The sequence below is a fragment of the Elgaria multicarinata genome, chromosome 4 (assembly GCF_023053635.1).
Source record: "Elgaria multicarinata webbii isolate HBS135686 ecotype San Diego chromosome 4, rElgMul1.1.pri, whole genome shotgun sequence".
Lineage (NCBI taxonomy): Eukaryota > Metazoa > Chordata > Lepidosauria > Squamata > Anguidae > Elgaria > Elgaria multicarinata.
Window position 1 is genome coordinate 75,048,029 of NC_086174.1, and position 26,490 is coordinate 75,074,518.

Sequence of the window (26,490 nt, forward strand, 5' to 3'; positions counted from 1 at the left end):
CACTGCCTGTTCATTCCCCTCATGTGTGAAGACATGGCCCTATTGAACCATAGGGGAATCTATGTGAGGATAATGCACCCATTTAGAGACTGGTTCATAACTGTCATGTGGGAAACACATATGTTCTGTCTTGTTTTAAACAGCCACGTTCAGGTGCCCTAAAAGAGGGAAAATGCACAAGCTGCCATATGGAACGTACTAGCTGTTGCTGGTGAGGCAGCAAACATATCCTGTGAAAAACAGCTGGGACGGACACAACCTTAAATCTGCTCCCCCAACTTGGCACTCTCTGGATGTGTTGGACCAAAATTCCCATCAACCCCAGTGAGCACACTGGCTGGGAATAATGGGAGCTGTAGTCCAACACATGTGGAGGTTACCAGGTTGAAGAAAGCTGACCGAAATATTCTTGCTGTTTCAACTGTTGCTTTAATTCACTCATCACATGTATATAATTCAAAACAGGTTTCTTGCTTTATTATAGCAGGGCCTCTTTTAAGGGAGCATCACCAAATGGGATTAACACTGCAATCCTATACATACATTTACCTGTAGTCAATCCTATTGAACTCACTAAGACTTACTTCTGAGTAAATATGCCCAGGATTGTGCTGTTAAAACCTAAGGAAGAGAGCTGTTTTTGACTTGCTTACCTTCAAATGAACAAGGGAAATACAGAGAGATACATTTGCCCACTTTAATGTGTGTGGAAAGACTAGACATCAGGAAGAATTTGTTGTTTCGATAACTCTCCAGTACTGGGAATTAGTACAGGTGATGAGACATAGCACTGACTTTGTGAACATAAAGGGTGTGTGTTTGCAGTATAGCATTCTGCATCATTCCTCAGGGAAGAGACAAACCAAACAAAAAAATGAGAAAAAGCAGCCAGGATATGGCTGCACTTGACCATTTTGAAGAGGAATTGAGAGGAGTTAGGGGTTCCTCTTAATTAAATTATTTTAAATGTTTAAATAGTCATGTATTTATTGTTATGAAGTGTCTTATTTTAGACTAGTTTCTGCAGGATGGTTCTAAATAGATTTACTCAGGAGTAAGGCCATCCAATTTCAATGAGATTTGCTCCCAAGCAATTGGCATCAGAGCATTTCTATGCCCTTGATGTAAGTCTTGTCTTGCTAACTCTCATTTTCTCTTCACTCTTTTCAAAAGTCCTTTATGGCTTCCAATTTGGAATCTTGCATGTTATATTTAATATTTGCCCAGGCATAGCCCCCTGCCTGTTAGTGTCTCCAAACCAAAGAATCATTCTTAAAAGACAAACTGATTTAATGCAGAATAAGAATGGTTAGTAAGCTCTTGCTTACAACGTGATGCTGCACTAAACTGGTTAGTCCGAGGCAACCTTCCCCAAGGTTGTGCTCTTCAGAGATGTCACAGTACAATCCCTATCATCTACAGCCAGCATGCCCATTGGCAATCAGGCTGGCCTCTGGTGCCACACAACTTTGTAAATCAGTTTTGATTTGGAAGCACAGAAAAGACCCAAACTTGCACAGGAAGGGCTTTCTTTACCACATACTGGCTGTGTTCGGACAACACAATCGTCAATGGTGGATTAATAGTCAACTCCATGGTTTATTATCAAGGGGTATAATCAACTGTGGTGTGGATTAAGGCCAGTGTCGAGTTGACTGTTAGTCAAGGGAGCATTAGATTGACACATCCCCGCCCTCCCCCACCCCAACGTCAGTCCTCCTGCTGGTATCCCAACAGCCATTTTGAGTTCTTCTGGCTGGACTAGAGTGGCAGCTGCTGCTTTGGTTGCGCTTGCCAGGGGACTCTGTAGTCACCGAAAATAACCAACTGTGTGTCACAAAATAGTCAATGGTGCCTGACACATGACATGACCAATGGTTGTTCAAATAATCAATTCTGCACAGTGCTGGTTATTTTGTCTGAATAACCAACCATGGTGTGAAAAAGTCCTGATAGATGATACAATAACCAACTGTTCACTATTTAACCACAGTTGACTATTTAACCCACCACTGGTTATTGTGTCGTCTAAACCCAGTCACTGTCTGTTCCCAGTGATAAATGAATGAAGGCATGGTTCATCAATGTTTTGAAGTCGGGGCCTCTTTTTAAGCCTCTACATTTTGCTCTCTCCTCTACAAAGAATTTTAATTTGTTATTAAAAGGGTTGTTTTTTTTAAAATAATAATGCTGAGCCTATGAAATGAAATGCTCTAACCATATATATCGTATATGTCACAATTCTATTCAGCCTAAAGGCAAACAAAAACACTAGAGAAGGGATATGAACACAGAAAGCTGCCTTATATCGAGACAGACCACTGGTCCATCCAGCCCAGTATTGCCGACAGTGACTGGCAGTAAATCCTCAGGGTTTCAGGCAGGATTCTTTCCCAGCTCTACCTGGAGATGCTGGGATTGAACCTAGGACCATCTTCGCATAAAACATGTGCTCTACCACTGACTTACAACCCCTCTCCATTTTAACAATTTTTAAAATCCCTACTAGAAATGCAAACTTTAGACAGGCTAGAAGACCAGTACTTGTTGGAATGTTTGATAACTGAATAAGAGAGAACCTGCCCACCTACCTAACAGGATTATAAAAATTAGCATTCCTTCCATGCCTCCCAAGCACAGTATTGCAACTTATCTCATCTACAGCCAGGAAGACACAGGGGAGAGGGACTCTATTGATTCTACTGGATCTCTCAGCAGCTTTCCAGAATGCCAGTTTTTCCAGACTGCTTGCACAGATTGAGAGTAGGAGCACTGCTTTATCATTGTTCTGCTTCTTCCTTTGCAGTGATCAGTTCCAGAAGATGGTACTATAAAGCTACTACTCTGGCCTGTTGTACCTGCAGGGTGCTTCAAGGCTTTGCCGCAGTTCCAAGTCCTTTTAATATCTACCTGCAATCACTGTTCAATGGCATTTGGAGCCTGGCATCATCCATATGCAGATGACACCCAGTTATGCTCAACCTTTCCCCTGGTGTCATGTGCACCATGATCCTTCATGAACAACTAGTTTGGGAATGGACTAGATAAAGAGTGAATAATCCAAAGCTCAATTTAGCTAAGATAATGATTAACTGGTTACTGATAAAGACGTTGTTGTTGTTGGTACTGTGTTCTGAATAGAATGATGCTCCCAGTTAGGGAATACCCCTATTACTATTTTACTTTTGGATATTTTGATGATATCTGTAGCCTAGGGTGTGCTTTCTCTTCTTCAGCCAGGACCACTGCTCCCGATTCTTGAGAATAAGGATCTAGCCACTCCCTTGAACACCCATCTGAACTTGATGCCCATCTTTGCAAGCTGTTTGGAAATGTAAACATTTCAAAAATGTGGCAACAGTGCACTTAGATCGTACCCCCCCCCCTTTTCTTTTTTTTGCATGCTGGTGTATTCCAACGCTAAATTTAAGTGGGATTTTGCCCCTTAGAGCCCTAAGCAGCTGAAATCAGATAACTTCATGAGCATTTCCTCCCATGTTTATCTTCTCCATGAGTTACAATCATGAAGGAGGCATAGTGCTTTGAGGTGTATACATGCAGGACCACTCTTAAGGAGGTTTGTTTGTTTATGTACATTGTGCAGAGTTTTTAAGGCAGAAAAGTGGCTTAGAAATCCAATAATAAAGGTAAGATGGTGTAGAGATGCCTTATACCACATGAGGCCACTGATCAGACCCCTACCGTGGGGGTGGGTGGATAGAGAGGGTTTAAAGATCTGGATTGCTGCCGCTCTTGTGCCTACTCTAGAGTAAAAATGAAAAAGAGGTACTGCTCAAAACAGACTTAAATGTCTGTTTTGGTCCTTAATTGGAGATTCCGGAGACCTTCTGCATACAGCTTTAGATGGTCAGACTAGGAACTCCTCACCAAAGGACAGCTTGAAAAATATTGGATTAAGTGGATAGGACTTTGACACAGAGGGGGTCATTGATGGCACTGCTGCCATATTTGCCTTCGCTCAACAAGATGACCACGTCAAGTCACACACAGCAATTAAAGTTTACGATTCTGAAATTAAGGTTAAAAGGTATAGAAAGGGATCTATTTATCAATAGCTTGTACATCACTTAAGGCACAATCCTATACATGCTTAGAGAGAGAGAAAGTTCTACAAGTCCCAGACTTCGCGACAGCCATCCTGGCTGGGGCATGCTGGGAACTGTAGGGCTTTTTTTCTGTCTAAACATGGGATTGCACCCCTTATTCTGCTAGTTATAGGGAAGGGTAAGAAGATGTGCAGGGCACTAGAGTCCTCCCCCAACCTACCAACTATAAATGTTATGCTGTAGCAGTTCTGGCTCTTGAGTTTTACCAAACATTACCCACAAACTTTAAGCATAGTTACAACTATAGAGGGCTGGTTTGTTTTTAAAAATGAGATTAAGCTGCATGCTGCAGATAATACCATAGTCTACACCATATGGACAGACCCAGGTGTAACCTTGGGCATGAAGTAGACCATCACGCTCCCATAAGCAAATACTCCCCACCTATTTAGAAAGCTTCCTTTTCCATACAATCTCCCATAAACGGAAATGGGTTTTGAACAATTGAACAGGCACACTGGGAAATGTTTATTTGACCAGTGTGCGCTTGCCCCTCATCACGGAGACAGTAACTGCTTCTGTCTCCATTTGATACATTTCTAATGAGTGACCCTTTAAATTGCATAGTACAGATGTCTTTTCAGCTGGGAAGTCTTCACCATTTTCTAACTTAATTTCATATGCCACAGTTCCACTTTCACTATCTATTTTGTGCAGTTTTTAGAATTTTCCAGGGTGAAGGCACACATTTTTGATAGAAGGGCTCCTAAGATGATACAGGCCGGTGAAAGGTAGCTGAACTATTCCACTCTTTCATGAAGTTGTGCACAAACACTGTTCCCTTCTAAGACTCTTCATATTATATTCATCTGTCCAGCAAAAAGGTATTAAATTTATGAACGCTAAGGTATTTTAGAATTTTTAAGTCAATGAGACAGATTTTTGAAAAAATCTAAACTTGTAAAGGACAAAACAAAATTCATTTAAACAGTTAATCATGTGGGTAACATTTAAAAAGCGATACATTTCCTTGTTAAGAAAGGGTGGTATAATACTTTCTCACTGAAGACAATAGAAACTTGAGACAAGAACAGAATCTTTCTTATAAACTGAAATAGTAACAGCTAACAAAAGTATCGACAAGTAACATATCCATCTCATTCACAGTACAGGAGGTTCTTATAGCTATTACAACTACAGACCTTTTCTGCCCTGAGGATTGCTAATGTTAAGTAGCATATTGGATGCCTGGTGAAGGGCTTTTTATATACTTTGTAAAAGCTACATTTTAGTTTCAAGGTCTTAAGCTGAGGTGAAGTGAATATGCGTTTTTCCAAGATATAGAGGAATGTTGCAAGGGTTTTCTGGTTGATTTTTTTTCATAGTCTGTGCATTTATTCATTTTCCTTTATAAAGCATACATTTAAAAATAAAAAAAACCCACTATAAGTTGCTTATGCTTAATTTAGTGTATGCACTTAATGTGCTGCAGACATCTTCTATGTTTCCTTTATTTTAAGTAGAAAAGTAAATGGGAATCATAGGACAGTTAGGCAAATCAAAATTAAAGGAAGTTCGACCTTTTTGGAATTTCAACAAAGTTAGCACAGGCCTAGAAGATTAATAACATGAGATGTGCTCTTTGGATTCTTTGCTTTTTAAGTGACAAAGTGCCTGAATGTACCTTATAAAAAGTATTTGCATTAAAAAACACTCATATGGCATTAAATTTAACTTCAGGCACATAAAAAAGTACCAAGTTTAAGCCTGAAGGAGGTTAGACCAAAGTATTTCAGGATCTGTAGTAGTTGGCCAGCTATGCCACATGAGTGTAATGTGCTGAGGACAAAACAGGATTCACAGATTCAGCATTAAATTTCAGGAGTCATTCCTCCAGACTTTCACAGATGCCATCAGAAATAGCAGTCAAGAATTCTTTCAAGGTAGATGCAACATATTTTCTTTTTTTTTTAAAGCCTTAGGGCTGTTAGCAATAGTTATAATTCAAGAATATATTAGCAAGTTGTTCTGGTGCATGAAGGTGTGACACCCTTATCAAGCCTTACTCCTTTGGCAGCATCCAATGCTGCCGCTGCACCTTCGCTCTTGCGATAGCAGCACCCACCGCTAACACATCAGGAAGTTAGTACTTCCTAGAGCAGCCTTGGAAATGAACCAAAATGCTCATTTCTGAAATGGGACAGTTCAGTGGAGCTCCCTTCCTCTAGTTCCAATACCCTGTTCTGTTCCAGAAACTAGCATTTCAGCTCATTTCCAGTTGCTTTAGGAAGCACTTGTTTCCCATTGCATTAGCAGTGGGTCCCGCTGATGCATGGGCAGCAAAGGATACTGTTCCTTGGGTTAAATAGCTATGTGGCAAGATACAGGTACTCTAGAAGAAACATGATTAAGAAAAGGACTTTACTAGTAACGCTACCGATACACGAACGGTCAAGAGGAAGACAGTTTTCTATGTTGCAATCTAGTTTTATAAAACAAGAATGCAACATTTTAATCAAAGGTACTTTTCTCTTTTGGCACAGACATAAGACATTTTGAAAAGGATTGTGCTTGTGCAAGAAGAGATAATTTGTCTTTAAAGTTTAATGGTGCACATTATTACTTATCATATGCAAGTGTACTAGGTTTATTATTTGAATTATCTGAAGAAGAGACTCAGAAATTAATCGTTTCTCATTTGTTAGGTGGATAGCACTGACATATACCCAATACTTTTTACAGCAGCTTAATTCTCCTGTCCCTACTTTCCAAGTGTTGGACTCTTTCATAGTTTAAGGGACAATATAAATAAGGAATGCATGCCACTGCTTAATATCAGTCCTGTGTTATTCAGAAATAAAGGGTTTATTGGCTGCCAGGAATCCCAAAAAGGACTTGACTTTGTGGTACTAGTGCTGAACAGGGATGAAGAAGAGAGAAAAGAAACAAACAAAATAATGTATCTTAAAAGGAATTTAAGAAAAAAAATAGTGCTTCTCAAAATGAACACTTCCATTTAGACTGACATTCGTGTTCTAGTTCTGCAATAGCAGGAAGAAGGGTAAGTGTCAGGATCAAGTCCCTTGCCTTGATGCCCTGCAGAATAAGTATTACCTTCTTTTTGTTGGATGCCAGCTTTGGACTGTGCTAAATGGTTCACAAACAATACATCACGTACAAGGCAATTTGTGAAGTCCTACTTGACAAGAAAAAAAAGTGTGTAAACGCCCGGGAGTGTGACCAACTCAAAGAGACCCCACTAGGATTGTCATGATGAAGCACCATAGCAGCTGTCCAATATGAGAAACAAGCACCTTGTTGCTCTCACAGAGTGTGTCAATGCAAGATCAAATGTAATTAACAGCACTGAGATTTACTTTCTGCTTTCAAGGGATCCTGGTCCAGTTTTAGTTTTCTGACATCATTTTCCTCATTAGGGAAGGCTTTGAGGTTTGCAAGGACGTTTTCCACCAAGAACCGAGCAGCTTCATCGATGTTGATATTATCCTAAGGAGACGACAAGACAGGTTAATGCTTTCCAGCACAGAAGAATCTAGATGGTCCAAAATGCCACCCCTTCAACACACAGGTGTTGTGTACATCTGCACTTCATAAAAAGTGCTTAGATACTAGTTTATGAACAAAGAACTTTACCATCCTTACCATGTGCCCAAGGAGGAGTCGCACAAGGAACATGATCAGATTTCATGACATCAATATCAGTCACACACACACACACACACACACACACACACACACACACCATCATCATCTCAGTCTTCCCCTACCACCAGCCCCACTTGCTTTTTGTAACATCTTGTCAGATGAAGCGATCTGGAGAACTTGAAAGCTTGCACATTTTAGTTGGCCTACTAAAGGTATTGGGCTAATACAGATTTTGGAATGTGACAATATGACACTTAAAAGCTTGACATCCTGGTCCTATTTTAGGAATATTCTTACCTTAGCAGAGGTTTCAAACCACCCAGCAAAACCTCCATCTTTGCAGAACTCATCCATCTGAGAAGGATTTTGGCCACTGTCTTTCTTCTGGTCACATTTGTTGGCCAGCAGAACTGCAGGGATCGGACTACCATTTGGGAGAAGCACTTTACTGTCCAAGTCATGCTTCCATTTGGAAACTGCCTCAAAAGTTGACCCTCTTGTGACATCAAAGACCACAAAAGCACCTACAGCTTCTTTATAGTACACTCTGGTCATATTGCCAAAACGTTCTTGACCTGAAAGACAAAATGGGGAAGTATTATGGAAGACAGTATTAACTATGCATTGTCTTCTTAAAGTAGCCAAGGCAGAATATTTGTGTGTGTGGGGGGGGGGGGGGGGGAATGTCCAAATTTTTTATTTAGTATAGATAACTGAGATAAGTGGACACCTTGAAGGAAGCCAACTGCAGCTTCTCAGAATACATATGACAACAGAGAGAGAGAGAGAGAGAGAGAGAGAGAGAGAGAGAGAGAGAGAGTGATAAGTGCATGCTTCAGTATTGTGCTACCATACAGGAGCCAGAGGTAGGCAAAAGAATTTTGTGGAAGTTCAGCAACACAAGATTCTGGGTAGGTAATTTGTGGAATTGGAGGGCCCAGCAATCCAGCAGGTATCCATCCTGAACCTGTTCAGAGAACACTGGCCTACATTTGATAATAAATCACTGTTCTCTCCCATTGCCCTAGCAAGTGCTAGTTACCTTGCACTAGCATTGCTTTACACTAGTGCAATGCCATTCGTGCAAGGTGGATGCTACCTTATGCCTTTGTTGTCCTCTCAGTATTGGCCCAGCAAGTTAAAGACAGCACTCATCATTTCTAGTGTTTTATTCTGATATCTTAAATGAATGTTTGTCCAATGTATCTGATCAAAGTTTGACTTTGCAATAATTTAGTCTAGAGGTTTATGGCATTCTATTTTTATCTTGCTTTTCAGACAAATATCTCCCTAAGTAGCTCACAACAGTAACAGATAGTCCCTGCCCTCACGCTTGTAAACTAAGATGACAAGACACACAAGGGAAGGGGAAGAGGCGGGGAAAAGGTTCCTACTTCTATTGTAATTGCATAAACTGACATGAATCTTACATTGTCTTTGGGAAGGCATGTTTTGGGATGACATGTTTACTATGTTATTTCATAACAGGCTTCAGTGTTTGAAGCCAAGGAAGCAAGCATAAATTGAAATTAAGGGACTATTTTGGCTAAGGGCAAATTCATACATGCTAATAGCCTCCACACAAATATCTCGGGAGCTTAACTGAATGAAGACCAAGGGATTTAGATAGAAACATCAAGTGGAGGGAGAGTAAGTTGTCACTACCAACTTATTGCTGCCTGGATAAACATTAGCATGGCCCTTTTGCTTGGCCAGTTACACATAACAACGGGGCCTGGCATAGGAAAAGTTAACCCTGTGGTCTAACTTGCCTGTTTTGGGCACTTTTGCAAGACTATAGCTTTCTTTAAAACATTGAGAAATCAAGAAAGGCGTGTGTGTTTGGAAGTGCATATTTCAAATTCACTCATTTCTCAAAGTGGACTGGAAGACGCAACACAGTAATGTGATATCTCCTTCAAGAACTAAGATCAGAATGAACTTTGGTATATGCGTTTACAAAAAGAAAAGAAAAAAGTGTCTTTTGAAGTATGAAAACCAGATTGACTCCACTCTCCATAAAATGAGCGTTCTCAAATATTGTTCTTTAATGAAAACTGTAATATACTAGCAATTTGTATTATTTGCAGCAATTGGTATTATTTGCAAACTCTAATGAATCTCCAACCTTCAACTTGGCCTAGACTAGAGGCTAGAGGCCATCTTTAATGAATAATTAAACCTGCCTTTTGACACACCCCTTCCCAAATTCACATCCTATACGTTTCTGCCACTGCAGTCCAGAGACAGATTAGTATGTGACTATATTCTCAAAACCCAACATGTGCTATCAGTGAAATAAGATTTCTACATGTGCCCTGATCAAATGGCTTGTAGAGGTTTAACAAAATCCACAAGCCTTCACACCCCAATTTGCCCACTTTGGGCCAAATCGTGACACATCCCCATGCGGCTTGTGGGTGAGTAAGCACACACATCTTTTTGGTCCGTAAGAGTTCTTGTTAGCGGATTCCAGACTGCACTCCTATGCACAGTGACCTGGGAGTGAGCCCCACTGAACGTGGTGGAAGTTGCTTCTGCATAAACATGCACTGGTTTGCACCATAAAGGGATTTAAAAGAGATGTTCTTGAGTTTGTTTACACTGAAATGTATGTCTCATATTTTTATGTGGGCACAGGCACAACTGCAGGATGTCCTATGAAAAGGATGCTTGCAGTGAAGGATTTTAAACCCCTCTCATTATTAAAGAAATATTACTTTCATGTTCGAGTACCTTCACATGTTGCTGTATAACCTTATCTTTGTTTATTGGCATTCTTCAAATGAAGAATTCCCTTTTAATATGAGCACCTCTAAGCATATAGAGGCTTTCCCTGGGCTGTAAGTGAACTAATCATAGTGCTCCATTTTGCTGCTCCTTAAACATTTTTTATTGCAGTTGTTTTAATGTCATACTATTAATGTTGTATTTTTAATATATCTACATGTATTTTAATACTGTGAACTGCGGAGGGATTTTAATATATTCAACAATATATAACTACCACAAATACATACATACATACATACATACATAAAGTACAGTATAGACTGTCTTTTCTGCAGTCACACCTAACTGCTATTCAATAATGTAACGCCATGAATACCCCACCATGCTTTCCAGCCTCTGTGCATGGTTACAGATGCTCATTTTATATTTATATTATCAGGTTTACTAAACAGTTGTTGGTTTACTCTAACATATGTAGCAGCAGTTGTAAAGCAACCATGGAATGGCTTGGGGGTGGGGTGGGAGGGATAGAATTGTTGCTTGTGTGCGTCACAGCAGAAGTAATACACATGATGCTTCACATTTATATGACACATTTCAAGTGCTCAGAGTGCTTCACATACATTATCTTAATCCTTACAACAGCGCTGCGTGATAGGTGAGTATTATGTCCACAAGCAGGTGGGCCAGAGGGGCCCAATCTACCAACAGTGTGCTGGTCTAAGGCAATCCAGCTGATACCCAGACAATTGTGGGGTTTTTTAACACCAGCAGTAAAGGTTTCCTGGGTAGAGAGCCTGGTCAGTCCCAAGGTGGTGGTGGTGAAGCAAGAGGCTTTGCACAAACTTGCTCTTTTTTCTTGGAATGTGTGGGGCAAGCATGAGGCACAGACAGACTTGAGAGCAAAGAAGTGGCCTGATGGATGTTGTTTATTTTGTACTATGGAGAGGATTGCAGGCAGAGTTCCTGTGAGCCCTGGGCAACTGCAGAGAGGAGAAGGGAGGGGGTGCTAATATAGATCAGGGGTAAGCAACATGAGTCCCTTCAGATGTTCTGGCTTTCATCTCCCATAAGCCCTAGTCAGCCTAGCCAGTGGTGAGGGATAATGGGATTTGTGTCCTACAAATTGTCAACCCCTGAGGTAGATAGTGGATGGAAGAGGGGAGGGAGGGAGAGAGAGAGAGAGAGAGAGAGAGAGAGAGAGAGAGAGAGAAAGAGAGAGGGTATGTCCCTGTGCACATACACAAGAAGGGGGCATGGGAATGAATGGATGGAGGCTGTGGGAAGTGCGTGGAGAGAGCCAGTGTGGGGTGGGGCAGTGAATATGTGTAAGAGAAAAACTTGGATGGGTGCCATTTACTTCTCTGCCTTAGGCAGCAAACCATCTTGGGCTGACCCTGGTGACACACAAATGCATTTCAAGCTGTTTTCAGGTTCCCGTGAAATTACACACATAGATGCCCACAAGTCAGCACTTTCTCAACTGAAACAAAGTGAAACAGACATTGGGCAGGATCCAATGCTATCTCTGCTGATTATGTTGCGACAACAGGACCCAGCCCTGGTGCAACAGAAAGCTAGTACTTCTTTGAGCAAACCTGGAAATGAGCCGAAATACTTGTTTCTAGAATGGAACTGGTCAACAGGACTCCCTCACATGAGCGCCACTGACCGTTTCCATTCCAGAAATTAGTGCTTTAGGAAGCACCATCCTTCTGCTGCGGCGCCTTCTGCTGACACATGGGCAATGTTAGATATTGCCCATTGCTTCCATCATGAATCCGAATCCATCTACAGCCCGGGATACATACAGGCTAACCATTGTGCATATAGGGCTAATAAAACAGCAGAGAATATGTTTGTGCCAACTCTGCCAGCACATTCACTACTCAATAACTTCACGTTTAGTTTGATGTGTGTATATAGAATAGCCATCACAGATCAAAAGACACACACACCAAACAATTCATGCCTCATCGTCAAGTTGCAGAATACTTTTAGTAGAGGCAATTTCTGTTCTACATCATTCTGCCTATATAGAGCATGGGCACAATTTGATTTGCTGTACACTGTTAGCCAATCCATTTTAAAGCAGATAAAGTTAGCAACAGACATTATCAATATTTAAATACATAAAACTATAATGTTACTTTAGGTATGCATGGAATTTGCTACAGTTGTCGTGATTTCTAAATCTTATTTGATTGATTCCCCTGCGCATTTTCAATCCTATCTAGTGGGCCCACATACTAACATGGACATTACGTAAATATACAATTGCATGTCAGCACACAAAACCAAACAGCTCTCTTTGAAACCAGACACTGTAATTACAACTCTTCACAAGCCATATTTATTCACTTGTCTGCTTTTACTGAAAATATGGCTAACTCTGTACATCACACCATCACATGTGCCAATAGCCCTGACATCTGGATATCCACGGATCAGTGCGACTATCTAATGGACAGGGCCATTGCCACACGTGACACTGCAGGCAGGACCAGCAGTGTAGCTCCCTTCTCCGTGCATAGCTTCTCCATGTGGAAAACTACTGAATAGAGCTTAAGTCTGCAGTAAGCAGTAGCAACAACATACATCCCTCTTGAAAAACGCTCGTCCACACATGTCTGCAATGCTGACTGATCATCACTGGCAACAAGCAAACTAGCATTTGCCCTGCCCTTCATTTTGCAAGCCATTGTGTCCTGCCTGCTTGTTTTAGCTAAACTCCAAATTGAAAGGTATAGCTAGGCCCAACGAGGAGTAGTGACAACTGCAGTGTAACAAGTAGCGTTCCAAACGCCTCCTCTTCTCATTACATTCCCTTTCTCCATCTGCTCTCCGCAAGTTTGCCTGGGAACCAGCCAAGACTGCAAAGTAAATCCAACATCTCTGTGCATTCCTATGTGGCATTTCACAGCCCAGACTGAAGCAGCCCTCTGATTATTCTGCTCCAGCAATAATTCTGTATCACAGGTTTTAAGAGACATTAACCTCTAAACTGGCAGATATGCCACAACACTAATTTATTCCTCTTCTGCCTGATGAAATTTAAAAGGCCATTAAAGTTCTGAAGCAACTCAGAAATATTGGCTGGAACGGTTAGAGGAATGACCCAATTTATACTGGAGAGTGTTGTAACCTCCAGTGTGCACTTCCTCTCCGTTTCTTTTGAGACTCAATAAGCCGGTGCATTGTTCTAGAAGTTATTTGGAATTTCTGTGTCTAGCAGAAAAACTGCAGGGCAAGAATTCGGTGGGCCTTTTTCGGCCATCATCAATCTTCCAAAGCAGTTCATACGAATACAGGGATTTGTACTCAATCCATACAGGAAGTTGCACAAAAACTACACAAGCCCCTACTTTGGGAATACAGAACCCAACAGGAACTCTTGGCAAGAGTTAGAAAGCAGCGAGTTCTCAGAATAAGAAACCCCACAGGTGAGGTTGCCACAGCTTTCAGAGAAAGATGGAAAGAGACTTCTACACTTCTCAAACTCAGCCACATTTGCTTCTAACAAAAAGTCAGAATCCTGGAGAATCCTGCCTTTCATTCATGAGCATCATGCTCATGCGATTGCTCCCATTTAGAGTTTCCTGCCAGCGAGAGCTGCTAAAGTACTAACCAGAGCTAAGCAGGAGACAAAAAGCTTAGCGTTACTCCAGATTGGGATTCCTGGCTTGTCACTTCCAAACAATGCAAGAATTGGAAACTGACTACAAACCCTAGGTTCAGATTCTGCCTTGTTAGGGAAGGACAAACCAGGAGCCCTGGTCAGGACGTAACATTTTTGGTGGGATGAGCCAAGTGGGAGCTATTTTGCAGCATGTACTAGCATGCTGCTTGTGAACAGTAAGGCAGGATTCTCCTGAGTTCTGGCATATCATTATGCAGCACTGAATTTCTAAGACCCGAAAAGCACGGCCCTCCTCTCCAGGCATCCCACCAATTCCCTCTCTATGACCTATTTTTAAGGATGTTGGATGTTCCCCAAAATACCTTCAAAGCTTACATCCCAACTATTTGCTAATTTCCTCCCACTTTCCTGCAGAAGACTGGGAAACTAAATGTTTTTGTCTGTTTGTTTATTACTTTCTTATACCACCGAATAGTCAAAGATCTCTGGGCAGTTCACAAAGGTTTCAGTGTTTCTATACCAATGCTTCTTCCCAAGTTGGGTTGTGCCGCAGCCATTTTAGACAGATGCAATAGTTGGGGAAAAAGTAAATGCATAATTTGTAAGACAAATGAGAAAGGGTGGGTGAGTGGGTACAGGTATTCCACTTTCAAATGCTGCTTTCCAAAGCCTTTATTGTTGTTGTTGCTGTAGAAACTGTTTCCCTGTCGTGGATAGGCCTCTTAACACTGGGGAAACAGGAAGACTGTAATCCCCTCTCCCCACTTAACACTGGGGAAACAGGAAGATGACAAGCAGATTTCAGTCTCCTGTACCCTTACATGGTGGTCCTGATCCAGACCAGGACCTTGTGCACTTACTTGTTAGTAAAAAGAGAGCATTGTGCAGCTTGACTGTAAAGCTACAAGCCACAGGAATTCCTTGGTACTGCAAGCTATCATTGTTCAATTATATCATCTTGCATTAGTACAGCCTCCTCATCTGGAGGAGTCCCATTGTGACAGCAGCTATCTTGTGCTCAGGTACAACCTGATCTTTCAGATGCCATCATCACAAGTTAACCAGACATATTATCTGGGCCAGGATCAAATGGCATATTTGGAGCTTGCATGTACCCAGAAATAGTTTCCCCAATCAGTCAATTCTTATGTCATACAAAACACTCAGGGTATATAGAGACCTACATAATGTGAATCATGAGTCCGCTGTAGATGGGGCAATCACCAGGATTTATTTACATGCACAATCTTCATTGTGGGATGAAGCACAGGAGGAAAAGAACTAGTGTTTTACAATAAGAAAAGGTGGAAAGTGATGCCACTACCCCACTTCCCTCCCAGAGTAGAACTTTCAAATGGGGAGTGAGGCAAAAAAAGCACACAGCAATTTACAACCTAGCCCCCATCTTTGTGGCACTGCAAGGCACCTTGCACCCACACTTGCGGTCCTTCCTGGCATCTGCACAGGAAGGAAGGCAAGTGTGAATTTCCCGGCCCCGCGCCTCTGGAAAAGTAAAAACAAACAAACGGGGGGCAGGGCGGGGGGAGGAGAAGAACTATGCTGTTCCTTCCCCGCTTTTTAAAATTTGTATCTGCGGAGCTCTGCAGAGACAGATAATAAAAAAAAGGGGGGGAACGAACAAGCCAGCCAGAGGGGGACGCAAGAGGGACTGGGCGTTTCCTCCCTCTGGCTGCCCATTCCTCCCCACCCCACCCCATTTCTTTTTATTTTTATTATCTGTATCTGCGGAGCTCCACAAATATAGATAATAAAAATTTAAAAAAGAGGGGGAGGAACAGCCCATTTCCCTCCTCCCCCCATTTTTATTTTTACTTTCCCAGAGGTGCGGGGCCTCTGGAATAGTGAACATCCGCTATCATCACAGACTTTTTCAAGAACAAAATGTATACTAGCAATGACTTCCAACCAAAGAAGCCACATGCCCACATCACATGTCTCAATGAGGCATTGCCCTCATTACTTCACCAGCAGGCGGCAGAGCCAGGCTTGAACTGCACTGCTCGGATACAAGACTTAGACGAGTCCCAATTGGAATAACATATGCTCATCCACACCCTCCTTTTGAGATATTTGGTTTTCCATATGGCACATGTGAGACTGCTGCCCAAGGAATACATGCCTAAAGTCCAGGGTAAGCATAGATCAAATTGCATGGTCCAGTGGATCCTGGCTAGGACTTTACTTCAGCAGGGCGCTGGGATTGAACCCCTCTCCAGATTTTAGATTTCACTCCTCCTCACTTTTTTCATTTAAATAGCACACCAATATATTTCTCCAGAGGTTTAGAAGGGAACTAATTGGGAACATCCACCCTAGAATCACTTAGCAATGCTCTTCCACCATCAAATGGAAGCACAATCACTGTGGCTCCACACCACACAAAAGTATTTCCATTTTAACATCCTGTGCCATCCATTGCTATGGCAGAGGCAGTCTCAGTGAGAGCCTAACAACGTTCATGCAGGAGTAATTCCCATTTGGTACAATGGGATTTAATCCTTGGATAGTGTATGAGGAGCACTGCCTTTTAAAAATAGCCTTGTGGTTGTGCTTCTGCACAGCAGCAGACAGGAAGACTAGAGGAAGACAAATATGATGGGGGAAACACACCTGGCTCCCCCACCCTGGGTTTCTTGCTGCTTCTAGTAACCTCTCCCCTGGACAAAGGGTCCCTGCCATTAATCAACCCACCGCCTCTTTCTGCATGCTTTGCAGCCAAAGCAGTTGCTCGTCCAGGAATCCTCTCACCACAAGGAAAGAGGAAGCCATTAGGCAGAAGCTGCAAGCCTTTTAAAGCAACGGTATTCCTGATGAGTGCATTTGCACATGGCCCGAACTCACTGCAACAAGCTAATGATGCAACTGCGTTTAAGCCACATACATGCACTATGACCACAGATGAGGCCTGAAATAGATGGGAGATAGGGATAAACAGGAACAAACAACATATCGAGATCAACCTTGTCTGGATGCTGTATCAAAAGTGAGTGATATAAAGGAGGCAATTCCCCACCACCACCAAAAAAAGGAATAGTGTGGATTGTTCATGATCAAGCAACTGAGACAATCAGTTAAAACCTTATACGTCTCAGAGGATTTTTATTGCATTGTGCTATTGGGTCCACCGGAGCTACCATTACACAGTCATTATCCCCACTCACATTTTTATTTGGGAATTTCATCACTATCAGGAACGAATGCTGACACTACCATGTACCTCCCTTTGCAACAGGGAGCACAATGTCTTACAGAACGAAGCTTTCCCCTTCCTTCACCAGAACTGTAAGTGAAATATAACAAAGTAAACAGTCTGATTCTGTAAGTTAGGCCGCAATCCTCTGCATGCTTAGACAGAAAAAAGTCCTACAACTTCCAGCATCCCACAGACAGCATGGCTGGCTGGGAAATTCTGGGAGTTGCAGGACTGTTTTGTGTCTAAACATGCAGAGGATTTCTCGTTTAATGTGGTAAACACTTCAGAGGCTGCCGTTGTGTGGAGGAGACCAATTACATTGACAACACCCTAAAGAACAACAACAGAATTCTGTACCAAGATGACCCATTTCATACACCAGAGCAGTGACTATTATATGGATATTGTAATAAATAGTCTCATCTCACTCTTGACTCCTATAATGGAAGTCTCTACTCACAGCTAATAGCTTAGTCATTCATTTCCTTTGGAAAATAAATTGTTGGTGGCTATTGTTGTTTTAAAAAGGCTTCAAAAAAAGAACAAGCTATAAATATGAACTTGGACATTTTCCCGATACACAACCTTGATGTTACGTTAGAAAAAGAGCCACTCTCCTATTTGCTTCTGAGACCTATATTTCCTTTCAAAAACAAAACCTAAAGTTCTCTTTTGCCTGTCCCCACATATCTGAATTCTTGTTTGACATATAAAGATGGAAGGCTTGAAAAGTTAAAAGAATGACCATCACATGCTCAAGTTAGAGCATCACACCCTTTTACGAAACAACAAGGTTTATTAAGAGTCCACACATTCAGTTCACGAAGGCATTTGCTACTAAAACTTAGCCATAAGAATATTTTAAACCTTCCATTGATAATCTATTTATGTACCCCTATATAAAATCATATAACAGATTTACTGCTGTGAAACATCTAGCTTGCAGGTAGCTTAACACAACTGACAGTTCCCTTAAATCAGAAAATATTTCAAGTAACCATTGATCTGCTTAGTTATGGTTAGGATTGCAGCCTATAATTCTTCTAATTGTAGGCTGCAAGAGTACTTAAAAGGATAGTCTCAAAGTGTGGTATTTTAACACACTTTTGGGACTATAAAAACTCAAGTGAGAATTTTTAGAATGAGACTAGTTGACAATACTATAGCCTCATTTATCTTCGTTAGGAAAGGTACCTTAGAAAATGGAACAAATCAAATCTACTGCTACTTATTTATATTTCATGCCTTATACCTTTTCTATGAAACCTTTGTTAAAACTCTTCTCATTAGCATGAAGGATACTGTTCTTTGATACTATCAGCCCCCCCCCCTTTTTTTTTAATGTGAAACCATACACAAAATCAACTGAGGATTTTGGACCAACAAAAATTCCACTAAATTAGAGTGGACGGAAGAGAGATAGATCTGGATGTACTGGTAAATCTTTGGGCAATTTGCAGTAGATCTAAAAATCTAAAGTTCTGACAATCAATTGCTTAGACACAGCAACAGCAAAATGAATCCCCACCCCACCCTAATTATACAGCTGAAATGTGAAAAAATATTGGGATAACCAGGAGTGGATTTTTGTGTGGCACGTCTAGCCGTAGTACTCAAAAACAAGATCCTGAGAGCAGAATTCTTTTAATTCTACGTATATGTCTTCTGCTTAAGTCTTCAGTTGGTGGATCTCAGGGTACTAGTGAAAAAGTAGATCCTACAAAAAATCATTCCTGGAAAAAGAAACTAAAGTCCAAAAATCTGGCCAGATGCGGTGGCACAAAGTTTGCAGTTTACATAAACCCAGTCTCAAAATAGAGATTTGCAGTCAGAATGAATTCGTCAGTAGGTGTTGCACGTATCAGATTTCTCTGGTTCCATCCCTACTATTAATTCATTCATACAGCAAATCTCCATGTTAAGACTGTGTTTAACTAAACTGTAGACCTCACAGCCATTAAAGCCTGGTCAATTTTTTGGACACAGTTTCTTCCCCCATCCCCTGCTTGATGAAGAGAACATGCAAGCTTCACAATTTTGTGGAATAGTGGTTAGTCCCAATGAAGATATTGCTTAACTGAATTTTGGGGGTTTTCCCCTCATGGACCAGCATGGCTACTTTTGTTTTGTTTTAGAACATATACAAAATTTGCAGTCCCAAAAAAAGATACGCAATTCCAAATGAACATTCCTGCAGTTCAAAACTCAAGCCACACACAACTTATTTTATGTTGATGTAAATAGTGGCTGATGATAATGTGAAAAGAAAAACGAGTAGTCCAGGGTCCTGTGGAAACCTAAACCCTGATGAAGCATAGCCACTTTTCCTCCCCCTACCAAAGATCCTTTCAAAAGACTCCACTGCTAGAGTGTACTGTACAGCAATGTTTTCAAGACGAAGGAAATCATTCTAGGACAAATCACATGCAGTTGTCAATGTTATCATGAGGACAGTGATGTCATAAAATATCCAATACGACATTCTTAAAACTGCTGTGCTGTGTTTCTGCATCTGTTTTCCTCCCCCTTTTTCCTTAGTTTTCTTAATATCCCGCACTCCAAATAAAGTTTAGTTGGCATTCATGATGCTTAACTAGAATACTCTTCTGCATTATGGCTGTGAAATTAGCTCCGGCTATTGGGCGGTATAGAAATGTAATAAATAAATAAATAAGTAAATAAATTCCCCAGGAGGTGACTCTAAGCAACAAAGCATGTCCAGACACACAAGGAAAATGCACAGCTGTGTTGTAGCAGCGCATGCCATGCATGTGGATTACAATAGCACAGCACTGTGCAGCTTTGCCCGCCCTGCTGCCACCCCCACCTACCCCGCCAAAATTCTGCAGAAATTTATGAAAAAAGCAGATGGAAAAGTTCATGATAACAATGGTCTACGCCCTGCAGCAGTGCTATCCCAGCTGGATGTTATTTCAACAGCCAATGGCAGCTAGACCCATGTGACTTTTGTTAGCCAGAAGGATTGTGGGAGAGCAGGAGAGAGGGTGGACAGGTAGCTGCAGGTGCAATTAACTATTCCTCTGCTCTCTGCCTCTAAAGAAGAGTTTGTGCAGGGGTGGGGGGGACGAGGAGGCGAAGGTATCTTCAGAACTACACAGGAAAGCTGTCATCTACATCCACAGCAGCATCGCACAGAAAACATAAACTGTGACAAACTAACTTCAAGATCATGAGTTCAAAACATGGGGGGGGGGGAAACTATCCACACAAGAACATTCCCTAAGAGTCAACATGTTTTGTTTGAGTAAAAAAACCATAGCACAGAAAAGAGAAGCTAAGGCAAATGACTTGAAGTTCATGAGGCAAAGCAAGGGAGGAGAGATCCAGACAGCCACACAAATGCACTCTAAGGAGCCAAATATTCCTGTTCCAGTAACAACCCTCAATCTACAGAAAAGGGAAGCTGAGGGGAAGGGAAATAGATTCTCTCTCATAAGCACACACTTTCTCTCTCTCTCTTTCACTGGTGGCAAGAAAGATTGAAAAAGGCTGATGGAAGGCTCGCTCTACCCCACACTCCTGTATCTGTTTAGTGTGTGGTCACTAAACAGATACAGTATTTTAAAAAACAAACAAAACATTACTAGTATTGTTGCCTATGGGAATTCAACTCTAAGCACTACTCCAAAACCCAGGCAACCCAATCATGCCCATATTTGGGAGACAGGCAGTGCAGTCCTCATAGATGCTATGCTTCTGAGCATGCGCACCCAATGCGTATGCTCAGTAACCCACCCAGCAAGTACAGAGCCGGACAGTGATGGAAAAGAGCACCCAGTGAGGTAAGGAAGAAGCAAACAAGAGCGCCAGAACCTCACCTCACACCCCAATTGTAGGTGATTCCATTAGAACTTGCTGGGAAGGGACTGGCAGTCGGTCTCTATTCTTTTGTGGACTGCAAGAGATGGGGGAGTGGTACCTTCCCCCCCCCCCCACCAGTATAAAGCCACCACTGGAACTGACAGGATGAGAGACTTGTCCTAATCAAAATATGACCAAAACACATAAACAGTCTCATTAATACTGCATTTTCTGTTCATCTGCCAAGGAAAATAGCAGGCACACAAACAATACTACTTATTTTTTAAAAAAATGTCTTAGATCACAGGTAAGAAAAACCCAGCTCATCCCAGAACAACAGCATCCACTATCTGCAGAGCTGTACACATTATAGAATCTCACCTTGAAGCAACCCAGCAACTACCACAGAAGGATTTACAGCAGTTTGGCTGTCATTTCATACATGCATGTGACTAAACAGTGGTGTTATGATTTCCCTTAATTACAGGTGTTAAATGTGGTGCTTTGTTAGCAGTACTATACTGTCTTGGTTGTGTAAACATCTGCATAACAAGTACCATTTCTATACTATTGGTGAAATGTGACTATTGGTGAAATGTGATTCTATGAACAGCCTTGGCAACAGAAGTGTTCCCTATATTAGTGATGAGTTTAGTAATGTACAAACAAAATGGGAAGTGAGTAGCTCCCATTTTGAAGCAACTCCCAAAGAATGGACATATTTTTAGTAAGAGGAATGTAGAGCAATCTGCAAATCAACTAATTATCTTGTTAAGTCAGTCATGATGGTTCTTTTTGCAGGCCAGAATTTGAAGTTGAGCAATTTCCTTATTTGCACCCAGGTTAAAGTACATTGGTTTTATGCATACAAAGCTCTCAAGCAGTGCTGTAAGGAAGTTGTTCTAGTCCAGTGGTTCTCAACCTGGGGCACTCCAGATGTGTTGGACTGCATCTCCCAGAATGCCCCAGCCAGCAGAGCTGGCTGGGGCATTCTGGGAGTTGTAGTCCAACACATCTGGAGTGCCCCAGGTTGAGAAAGGCTGTTCTAGTCTAACCTGTCATCTGAGAGCCTACAAATGGTTTACCTCCCCATTACCTAATACCCAAAATTCCTTGTATTAGTTTAGCTAAGTGTCAGAAGAGCAGTAATCACAGTGTGATTTTTTTTAAATGAAGGTTTTAGCAGCTATCCCTAATCCTCCTGCTCTTTCTTTGAGAAACAGATGCTGTGCCCCAAAACAGCTGTACCCAATTATGAGGGAGCGGTGTTGGGAAGAGAATGCTGACTCCATACTGGAAGTCTATCAGATTGGTAAAAGAAAGGGGGGAACTTCTTGCTTTCAGCTGCTATATAAAATGGCTTATAATTCTAAAAAACAGAGCAAAATGGAAGCTGAGAGTTGTCTAAAGAAAAAGTGATACCAAAGAAATGTTTAAATGAATTTAAATGAACATCAAGTTTTAAAAGCTTTAGGAAAAAGAAAAGTTTTTAGTTGAGCTTTAAAAGCTGCGATTGAACTTGTAGTTCTCAAATGTTCTGGAAGAGCGCTCCAGGCGTAAGGGGCAGCAGAAGAAAATGGACGAAGCCGAGCAAGGGAAGTAGAGGCCATTGGGCAGGCGAGAAACATGGCATCAGAGGAGCGAAAAGCACAAGCGGGGCAATAGTGTGAGATGAGAGAGGAGAGATAGGAAGGAGCTAGACCGTGAAAAGCTTCGAAGGTTAACAGGAGAAGTTTATATTGGATTCTGAAGTGAATTGGAAGCCAATGAAGAGATTTCAGAAGTGGAGTAACATGGTCAGAGCGGCAAGCCAAGAAGATGATCTTTGTGGCAGAGTGGTGAACAGAAACCAACGGAGTGATGTGAGAAGAAGGAAGGCCAGAGAGAAGAAGGTTGCAGTAGTCCAACCGTGAAATAACCAGCGCATGAACAAGCGTCTTGGCAGAAGAGACAGACAAAAATGATTGAATCCTGGCAATATTATACAGGAAAAAACGACAAGATTTAGCTACTGCCTCAATATGAGGAATAAGGGAGAGCAAGGAGTCAAATATAAAGCCAAGGCTACGAGCATCCTTGACCGGAGTTATAGGGAACATCTGGAAAATTACAGGTGCAACATAGAGGATTAGCAATAATTCCCCCTTCCACAACTGCAAGATAAGCAAACATTCAACAGGTGTTTTCCCATCACTATCGATGTGAGTTTAATTTCTTGAAATCCTGCCCGCCATATAGCTGTTGGGAAAACAGAAACTCTGAAAGAAATTAAATCCCAAACTTTAACAGAATGTTACAAAGGCTTTGAAAATCTAATGCCTGTGCCCGTGTTTTATATTTGTGCTAAGGCTTATTAGGGCTTTGACGTTTTTCCTACGTTGAATGTCACTTCAGTTTTTTCCTACACAGAAGGGTGCACACCACCCTTCCCCAACCTGGGGCCCGCCATATGTTTTGGACTGTGAAACCTAGTCAGGATGCCTATGAAACCTAGTCAGGATAGCCAATGGTTAGGATTGATGGGAGTTGTCATGCAAACCTCTGGAGGGTACGAGGTTGGAGAAATCTGGTACACACCATATGTAGAAATTCCACATGAATTTAGTCAATGAACACATGATGCAAATCTTCCCAGAACCAAAGCTGCTAACTGACATAGCAAAATAGACACATGGATTCATCCCAATAGAGAAACTTGTACATATATGTTAGAAAGAATAGCACATGGAAAGTGGCTCTTATTCCCAGGACATCATATTGTGTTATTTTTTAAAGCTCTCCTCTCCTGTAGGAGTAAAGACTAGTGTGTAAGATTTCTGCTCACCTAAGGGAGTTAAGATTGAGAATGAGAGAAAGCGGTTGCTTAAAACCACTCAGTGAACTTCATTACTGAGCAGGAATTTGAATTCCGGTCTAATCAGTCCAAGTCTAGAAGCCTATCCTCTCTACCATGCTGCCCTTCCACTGTGGAAACCACATTTAAATGTTTTATCTTATGTGAACCGCCCAGAGAGCTTCGGCTATGGGGCGGTATGTAAATGCAAAAATAAATAAATAAATAAATAAATTTTAAAACCAACACGTTTCTACCCAAGAACAGGCATACTCATAACAAGACAGTTGCTTCTGAACATATGCAGAGTACTCTCCCCTCGGGACTGAGATAATCCCAGCCGGCTCACAGGACACACCTCTAGCTTGATTTTGGAGCCGCGCTGCTTTTGCAGACGGCGAATCGGGTCGCCTCCGCCCCAGCCCCGCTTCTCTTGCACCCTCACCTGCGATGTCCCACAGCTGCAACCTCACCAGGGTCCTGCTATCCCAGTTGAGGACTTTGAGAGCGAAGTCCACGCCGATGGTGGCCCGGTAATGCTGCGAGAAGAGCTGGTGGACGTAGCGCTTGATGATACTCGTTTTGCCCACTCCGAGCTCACCGATGACTAGAACCTTGAACAGATGCTCCCGACTTTCAGACGCCCCAGAACTGCTGCTACTGCTGCCGCCGCCGCCGCCTCTCTCCCCTCCAGCCATTCTCACTCTGCCTCCTTCCCGCGTAGGGAACTCCGCCGGGAAACGCAGACCAGGCAGGGGCGAGGGAGGAGGGAAAGGGCCCCGCTCACGAACGTCCCTCTGGCAGCTCAAGAAACTTTCTTTCTCCGGCGGCTCCGGTGGGAAGGTGCGACCTTCTACAGACACAGAACAAGGAACGGGGAAGAAAGGAGGGCAGGGAGGGAGGGAGGGAACCACCTGACTGGAGTCACAGGACGCGGAAACCCTGCAAGTTATAAAACTCCAGAAAGTGGGTGGAGGCAGCCAAGGCCGGGGAGGGGCATGGAGGCCAGCGCAGCCCCTCCCTCTACGAAGTTCAGTTTCCTCTCGCTGCCTGTGAGGGCTTAGCTACGTATGACGTTGCGTACATATGGCAGAACGGGGGGGGGGGCTCAACGCTGCTGCTGCTGCTTTTGGGGAAGGGAAAGCAGCCGATTGGGTGAAGAGAAGCAATCATACGGGAAACAAATCGATACAGCGATCTCTTCAGCAGAGGCAGGGCTGGGCAGAGGGGGCCCCAGTTGGCATGGGCCTATGATCTTAAGGGGCCTACTCCGAGTCCCCCTGGGCAAAGTTACTTGATTTTTCTGTTGTTGAATTTGCCCAAAGAACAGCACGTAAAGCATTTCTGAATGTGAAGAAGTGATGTCTATATACATCTTGAATAAAAGTGCTTGCCATTACCTTTTTTAACAAATTGTTCTAGTTCATATGTATTTAGAACAGATTAAAAAATATGTAATGAACACTTTGAAATGGGGCCTACATTTCCTATCTGGCCTGGGCCTGTCACCAGCTTTGCCGGGCCCTGAGCAGAGGCTGGAAAAGAACAAGAGGTAGGAATGGTCCAGCCAGGAAGCCCCTACGTCTGCCCTCTTCCGCCGCCCCCCATGGCACCTCTTCCTCTGAGCTTTGTCAGTTCAGGGGAAGTGTGCAAAGCAAGAGAAGGCTGCTTCGGCTCTTGCCTCCTCTCTCTTAGTCACCCTCTCTAGGATGACTGGGCTCATATTGCTGCCTAGTATGTGTGTGTGAGAGAGCAGCCCCTCCCTCGGTTGCCCATCGCCCTCTCTGGGCAATGCGGCATGGAGCCTTTGGTCACTGAAGGAGCAGCTGCCTGGCCTTCTCAGTCACCTGCACTCTGAGTGATGGTTGAGATTTAGGCCCAGCTGGCCAACTCCAACACCACTAAAAACTTTTCTACTGGAGGCATTTATTCTGTGCTCAAGATTCTTTACTCATGTCTTTAAGACCTTCTCATGATCCTCCAGTTTTGATTTTTTTTAAAAAAAAAGCACTTCCCCAGTAGTGTTTTTTCCCCTTTTTTTCCCTTAGAGCAGGGGAAATGGGGCATTATTTCTGAAAGCAAAGGAAAAGGTGTTTTCCTGCTTGTGTAACTTGAGATGCTGCTATAGCACAGTGCCACCTAAAAGCAGGAAAGGAAAGGCTCATTGTGCAGAGCTCAGATGTCAATTCTGAGAGGAAACAAAGCAATTAGAGTGATTAACAGCCTAGTGTAGAAAAGCTCTAAGAATGAGAGAACAGGCAAAAGTGGCTGGTGATTGTTCCTCCAAGAAGCAAACACATTTTACTCACTTGCTTCCTCTGGGTGGCTAAGCCTAATTCTTCCCAGTGCATTGTCCAAAGTGAATTGGAGGATTGCAATCATCCCTTGCCCTTAATGCTGCGAGAAGGAAGAGCTGAACCATTTTGTGAAGGAACCAGCTAACTCTCACTCACTCACCCAGCCTCCCTCCCTTTCTCTCTTTGGGTGGGGTGGTTCTGGGGGCAAATGAGGACGC

General features: G+C 42.4%; 1 protein-coding gene across 1 annotated transcript; it reads right to left on the minus strand.

The window, feature by feature from the left end:
- RAB32 (RAB32, member RAS oncogene family) lies at positions 1–24,837 on the minus strand. Its single transcript, XM_063124573.1, has 3 exons — positions 24,421–24,837; positions 8,031–8,308; positions 1–7,574 (listed from the first exon to the last, which is right to left on the minus strand). The coding sequence occupies exons 1-3, from the start codon at positions 24,671–24,673 to the stop codon at positions 7,425–7,427; spliced, it is 681 nt and encodes a 226-aa protein (XP_062980643.1). The 5' UTR covers positions 24,674–24,837; the 3' UTR covers positions 1–7,424.
- Positions 24,838–26,490: the final 1,653 nt, after the last annotated feature.